At 38.9% G+C, this 7,609-nt stretch overlaps 1 protein-coding gene across 1 annotated transcript; it reads left to right on the top strand.

The window, feature by feature from the left end:
• The first annotated feature begins 10 nt into the window (after positions 1-10).
• On the top strand, positions 11-5,519 carry LOC112576496 (39S ribosomal protein L3, mitochondrial-like). The gene is made up of 9 exons (XM_025258967.1): positions 11-261; positions 1,202-1,417; positions 1,579-1,669; positions 2,338-2,463; positions 2,985-3,084; positions 3,472-3,532; positions 3,693-3,804; positions 4,476-4,553; positions 4,791-5,519. The coding sequence occupies exons 1-9, from the start codon at positions 167-169 to the stop codon at positions 5,025-5,027; spliced, it is 1,116 nt and encodes a 371-aa protein (XP_025114752.1). The 5' UTR covers positions 11-166; the 3' UTR covers positions 5,028-5,519.
• Positions 5,520-7,609: the final 2,090 nt, after the last annotated feature.

Raw genomic sequence — 7,609 nt, 5'->3', positions numbered from 1 at the left:
TTCCAACGTTAAGAAAAATAAAAAATATACTTTCTTTGTCAATTTACTTTTTCAATTTCAATAATCTAATTTAACCTGCTTTTTGTAATAAATTTTTAGTCAAAATATTTTGTAACAAAAGGGTTATGTTCCTATTGCTTGCGTTGTGGGGAATTCAGACCACATCATGGCGACAACACCTGCAATGACTTTGAGGGCAGTTTTGTTTCAAGCATTCAACCGAAATTCTGGTATACTAAAACACCAGTTGGAGAGTGCAAGGTAACACAATTAAGTCACGAAAAAATAAGTCGTGTAAAAAAATGCCTGATTACGTTTGCATGCACGAGCGGGATCAAATTGTTATCCCATTGCTATCCGATACGTACAAATGAAGGTTTCAGCAGCATTTTTACTGTAGTGGTAATAGAAACAATACTAATGCCTAGTCATTCCTATGATGGTATTACTAATACTGAAATATATCCATAATCCAGTTATCTGTCAATAATAAAAATTGTTGCTAAATTTAATGGAGAAGCGAGTTGGTGATCGGTGAATGCTTGACATCTTTCGGTGCCATATAATTTTTAATGCTGTTACAAGTTTTGTGTGGATATATAACTTATATCATGGGTATCCAGAATTGTCTGGACATACTGTAAGCATTCGTAGACCAGATCAAATGGCAGCGGGTTGCGATAAATATTTTCAATGCTGCCGGCCTGCCTTACGCGTGCTCAAACTGCATTTCTCTTTCTCTTACAGGGGGTGGTGGAGGGGTATCATTTGAAATTAAACTTTGCTCTCTTTAGTAGACTTGTTAGTGTTGGAGCCACCAGTAAATTTGTATAAATAGTAAATTAACACTAAAATAAAGATGCTTTGGAGCAAAACATACAATCTGTGGCCTATGGTGGAGAAGTGTGCTTTATAAATATCCTTATTACTATTATTACTTAATGTTTTAATAACACTGCCACATTGGATGTATTAAGCATTGAGGAAATAACATGCACTGAAGGAAAATAACACAAAGAAAGGAGGTGAAGCTCCAGCACTCAATGCTGACCATTAACATATTTTAATATGTGTTAACGTGATGTTCAAATATGTGAAGTGATATGGTTGTATTTCTAACGTTTAATTATACACTGATAGGTGTATCGAAGCACTGTGATACTGTATGTTGTTAAAGCAAATTTTTTTTGTTTGATTTCAGAGTACTCTACGTTCATCAGCAGAGTCGAAGCAAAGGTTCAACACAGTACAAGTTTGGTAGACCCTGGCATGTAAAAAAGGTTAACCAATCCATAAACGATGAAAATCTAACAACAGAAAATGAAGAATTTATCAAAGAAGTCATTCATGAAACCTACACACAACATCCTAGTCCATTACGAGAGGAACCCTGGCAAAGGGGGGAATATTTAAAATTGTGAGTATATGTGTACTTATAGTGCCTGGCTCCCATTTCAACACCCATTTCTGCCATTGAATCACCTTCTGAAAAGATGTTCACTTTTACACCTTACTTTAAATGTTGTGCAGCAAACATTGATATCATATAATCTTCTTTGTAATATAATCTGTTGTCAGTACACGGAGGTGTGGTGTTATAGGCATCAAACTAGGTCTTGTACCCCAGTGGACGAAAACTGGAGAGAAAATCACCACAACTTTGGTGCAGGTAAATGCAAATGAGTGTATTGATGTTTAGGGGATGAATGCAGGGAATCAGCTTGAGAAGTAAATGTTTTTAGCCTTTTTCATTTATTTGATGAATAGGTTCTTAAGAGACTAGAGGTTGAGTGCACTATTGTGCAACACATCTCCCATTTACTGTATAAAACTTTGTTTCCACGATTATCAAGGATAAAGATCGCATCCTTGAACATGTGAAAGGATCTGCTCCTATGAAATTGACAGTGATAACCAAGCAGTGTAGTGGTCTTATTATTGAGATGGAAAGATTATTAGTGCTCTGGTTGGAAGACCAAAATCAACGGCGTATCCCATTGAGCCTTATGGTGATTCAGGAGAAGGCTAAAAGATTGTTTGAGGCGTTGAAAAAAGAAAAGGAGAGGAAAGTGAAAGTATTTTATATGTGTTTTTTTGATAATTACTGTGTTCGGATAGTATAAGTGCTTACAGTATATTATTTACGTACGGTATGTACTTATGTTCCGACTTACAGCGAAAATTGGTTTACGACGTGATGTAGGAATGGAACAATGTTGTAAGTCGAGGACTGCCTGTATATAAGAAAGGCATGTTACAGGGTGTGTGGGTGATGCACAGTTCTTATGTTCGACACTTAACTGTTTTTTTTTTTTTTTCTTGATTAACATTTGCCAGATCTTAGACAATCATGTTATTCGCTACACGCCACCTGAGGAAGCAGCGAAGACAGCAGGCTGGCATCCATTGTGGAGAAAATTTGGGTCTGTGGTTGTTGGAGCACTAAGCTCTGATCCACGACAGGTAGGACCTGAACAGCCCATCAGGCTAGTCATGAAGTAGCAAAAAGCAGCTGTACTCTGTCACTGTCTTACTGAATGTCTAAAATATGGATACATTTCATCTGTTTGTTTTTGAAGGATTTGTAGAAATTCTTTTTGTGTAGGACTAGCAGAAACAAGTAGGACAAGTTTTCACTCTTAGGACAGTTGAACTGTCAAACAGCTTAAAAAATGTTTAGGTAGCAGTATCAGCCAGCTCATCAGACAAATTCAATAAAGGGTTAGGTAGAAGTATAATAGTAAATAATAATAAACATACAGCACAATACATCAGCTGATGTGCAAGCTCACTGTAGTGTAGACACTAGACACCAATAATATGCTACAATAAATTTCAATATTCTTCAAAGGAATGTCAGTTCAGATAGTTGTGGTTTTTGAAAACCAACTTTTGTCAGATCATGAGAACTTTAACTTTATAAATGGTTAAACAGTAGAAGCTCATCGTCAACCTTAAAGGCTTGCCATCTTTTGATTTTCTAGTTCAAGAAGTCCTACAACAGTCTGTTTGCTGAAGCTGGTGTCCCTCCCAAACAGAAGTTGACCCGCTTTCTTGTAACACCCAATGCTGCCATTCAGCCTGGTATGCACCCATTTTCTATGTCTTTTGGGACAGCACTCGGCACCAGCTAGCATTGGCTTTGGATCATTTATACAATTAATGTTTACTGTATTCTTTGTGTCTGCAGCTACTTCTATCTGCAGTTAGTTTTGTGGACCATGCAATATTAAGGGAAGTGTTGTTGAGTTGTTTCTGACCTTTTTTGTCACTTTGCATTTGTAATCCCTGAATTGCCTTCTGCAATAAATAAACTGTTATGTTATTTTATCTATTTGAAGCTTACAAAATAACGTTTGAGCTACTAAAAGGGTAGGATGAATTATGTTCATTTTTTTTTTTTTTTTTCTGTTGGTTAGCAATGGTTCTCTTTACATTTTATTTTGAACTACCCTGCTCATATTGTTACAGGTACACCACTGACCGCAATGCACTTCCGAGTTGGTGATTACGTTGATGTTCAGGCAAAAACGTATGCAACAATTTGTTTTTGTACATTTAAATACTTGTGACTGGGAGGGCTCTGTTTGAATGGCACAGGGACAGTGCAGTGGAGGCTGGTGTGATTAGTTTGCTTAACAAGTCAGTCAGCTGACAAATATTTGACTTGTTTGTTTTTTGTTTTTTTGCAGGATAGACTACGGGTTCCAGGGTGTCATCAAGCGCTGGGGTATGAAGGGAATGCCTGCCTCTCATGGCGTCACTAAATCTCACAGAAAAATGGGCAGCTCTGGTGGTGGGAGGGTGAGTTGTGGGCCTTCGCTGCTTAGTTTCCTCTAATTCTTACTTACCAGACAATGAAACAACATCGCCTTCATAGCCCAGATAATAAATATTTTTCTACAACATTTGACACACATTGATGTCAAACTAAACTGCATGCTATTCAGGGATGCGCATGTCACATAACCAGTTATTAGGGATGATAGTTCGTCAGGCGACAAATGCTCTGGACAGCTGCTTTATTTGAAAACAATTGGGTGCAAGATTTACTTTGTAGCTGGACTTGAAACAGTGTAGCAGCACCTGCATGAGCCCACACAAAGCTGACATTACCTGAGAGTCACAAGGTCCTCATCATACATGAAATTACTCATTATCATTGGGGAGTCAGAAGGGTTCGCATCATATGTGAAACTACTCACAGTTATCATTTGTGCTTGATGCTAAAACCGCTGGAGATTAGTGGCTTTCTTATTGCCAGCAGTCCACTTGTTGCTTGAGGGATTAGATGCTAGTGGTATTTATTGGGTTTTGTACAATTATGCTTTTATATATAGCAGAGGCTCATTATTCTTGTACTGCCAGCAGAGATCTCACTAACTTCATTTTTTTTACAAAACCTTGTAAGGAAATTATTACACTACATGGTTACAATTTTGTAAAAACTCATTTTAAGAGTTTCTTGTTTTCAGGAAAAAGCTGGTATCTGGAAGGGAAAAAAGATGCCTGGGCACATGGGAGACAGAAATCGAATCACAAAGGGAATACGGGTAGGACAGCATCTGTTTCTATTTTAAGTTCTCAGAATGATTCAATGTCGGCATGGTGGGATAAAATGTGCTTGCGCATGTGTCTGTGCTTGCTGTCATTTTACTTTTTGCATGTTTTAGACCTTCCATGGAAAGACTTGTTTTGTAAGTGTTAATATTTACTTTGGTATTTTAGCATCACTGTTTTGATGTGTTGATTGAAACTCAGTGTACAAGCATCTCTGAAAAATATTGCAGATCTGGAGGATAAACACCAAGTACAATGTACTGTACCTCCATGGTCCCTCTGTTCCTGGCAGCATACACACCTATGTTCGTATCTATGACACCATCTTACCTCACAAACGTCCAAACCCTGATGACCATCCACCTATGCCTACCTGGTTTGAAGAAGACAGTGAAGGACAATGTCCTGAAGAACAGTGGGATGAGGAGTTATTTGCCTTTACGGAACCATCCGTTGAGTACCAATGAGGGAGGCTGACGAGATTTTGCATTTGAGGAAGACATCTGTGTTTGGGATGCAAGCTCCCTTTGCCTGAGAGACAGAAATCTTCACTGGTCAGCTTATGTTGACTGCCTAGGTGAACTAGGATGAGGTGGACTTCGTCATTACCCGATGATTTCTCATTGCTGTTGAATCTGTGGGAGAGGGGCTGCTGGTTACACATCATAGCTAGATTGGATGGATGACCAGGTAGTCTACGTAATGCTTGTAATCACGAAATGTTGGAGATGTCCATCTGAAGACTTTTAAAAGTCGTTGAAAGCTTTGGTGAACTAGAGAGTAGGTAATAGAATGTAAATTTCATCAAATTTTATTAAAGTTTTAAAGCTTTTTTTAATTTTTTTTAATTTTTTGTTTTTTAGAAATGTTTAAGACCTTGCAGATTTGGGGAAAAAGTACAGACACAATTTACTTACAGCACATGGCTTATCTGTTGATAAATAAATGAATGCCTCTACCTTGTTTGTTTTCCATCAGTTGCTATCAGTTACGAAAGCAGTCCGTAAACTTGGCAGAATTTTTTTAACTTAAAAACTTAGTAGAAAAACTAAGAAGCTCCGATCTTCGTCAAACTAGCCAGCTTTGGCTACAACATGGAACTTGTACTGGGCAACAACGACTGCCAGAAGGAGACAAAAATGTGTCCTGACGACTCGTGGACAGCACGAAGTTCAAGCACTCGCAGTCCTGATGACAGTCGAGGAGAGAAGCAACAACTTTCTGACACAAGTTACAAACCTCTGAGCTCGAAATTCCAAGTGCAATGAAGCCAAAGCAAGTCTGTTGGTAATCTTTGCCCTGCCTCGCACCAGTCGTATGGAGATCCACTGTGGAGGATGGGGTTGCCGTGGAGTATTAGAGGTAATGTTAGGGTGCAGGCGTCTCATTGTTAGTCATCCCGAGCACGCGTTTATCAGGACTAACGCTCAGACACTGAATATCTTACCAGTCGGTGTAGAGTAGCCTAATTACCGCGCAGAACCAGTGTTCAATTCCCGCCTGTCTGAGACAGTGAAGTTTTCTTCCCTCTGTGTGTTCCTCCCGCTTTCCCCCAAACACACCCCACCCCAACAACAACAACTCTTGCTTTAAGCATAACTCTTGTTGACGAGTGCAGCACACAGTAAATAAATATTGTCATAACCATGAAAAATTTACATGACTGGTACTTACATCTGAACAAGAAAAGTAGCGATGGAAATTCATTTGTAAGGATCTGCGTGCGTGCGTGTTCGCTTGCTAGACAACAGGTAACTTTGCATTAATGCCCAGAACAGGCAGGAGTCTGGGTGGCGACTCACATTCTAGGCACGACAAAGTTGTCCCGCTGGTCGTGAATCATTTCCCCCTTGCCTGTCCACCCTACTCCCCTTAGCAGACTCCCCGTCGCGTGACTCCTGGCGTCGGTGACGTCACCCATCCGGAAATATAGGAACTGTCAGGACAGCCATGCTGCTGAAATGTGCTGGGTGCCTACCCATCTTGGTCTTGCACTCACCCGTGCTCGGGCCCCGAGATTAGCAAGGAATAATATACTGAAAGTATTACACCCTGTAAGTTGATTTTGTTTGCAATAAAGGTATTTATCGTCTCAGACGTAACAAACTGACTTTTAAGCTAACTTTAAAAAAAATCTTGTTGAATAAACAACAGTAAATCCTTGTTACATGTTACGGGAAAGTTGATGATGTTGTCACGTCACGATTAAGCGAGAGAATTCTGACAGTCTGGACATAATATATTAAAAAATAATGTAGGATGACCAGAAAGGGGATGATGATAAAAACGACGATGGGGTTAGGACTGTCATGCTTGTCATTCAGAGGTTAGCAATACAACATTACCTCGAGTCCTACATCTTTCACGGAAAGGTTTTACATATCATCGCTCATTCACTCGCTCACTTGTTTGCTCTTCTGCGCTAGAAGAGATAATTATTGCCAACAATTATTATTATTATTATTCGGTTTTCTGAGGTAATTATGTGTGTGATCAAATAATTTTGTTACATAATGTAAAAAAAAAAGGATGACTATTTAAATGGTCACTGCAACAATGTTAATGTTCTTCCTGAAAACTGTAGGTGAGACACAGCTTACTCATTCTTACAATTACAGTCACACGCAGAGTATGGAGATTTGTAAAATTATAAATAAATGACAGTGGAACGACATTTTGTTGGACAGTTTTGAATTTTCATAAATGCTCGACGAGGCCAAACGACGGTTTTATTGCCAGGAATACATTTTAGGTTTGAAATTATCAAAATGTGCAACTCCTTTTAAAAAAAGAATTACTCCAAGGAAGCAGATATTGTGACTAGGATAAGCCTGTGAGCCGCGGCTTGTCACCTCGGCCTTTGTACATCTACTTGGCATTTGGGTGTTGTTTTCTCTCTACCACCACACGACATGTTCGTCCCCACAACTTCTTTACTCTGTGCTTCTAGTGAGACTTCAATCTTTTACCAAAGTGGTCGTTTAGTCTGAATACAGTTCATCTAACAAATAATGAACTTTTTGTTAAAGTTAGTAAATATTTATCGCTG

This window comes from Pomacea canaliculata, linkage group LG12, assembly GCF_003073045.1.
Source record: "Pomacea canaliculata isolate SZHN2017 linkage group LG12, ASM307304v1, whole genome shotgun sequence".
In the NCBI taxonomy this organism is placed as follows: Eukaryota; Metazoa; Mollusca; class Gastropoda; order Architaenioglossa; family Ampullariidae; genus Pomacea; species Pomacea canaliculata.
The sequence above is the reverse complement of the archived record's forward strand: the minus strand, read 5'-3'. Positions and strand labels throughout refer to the sequence as shown.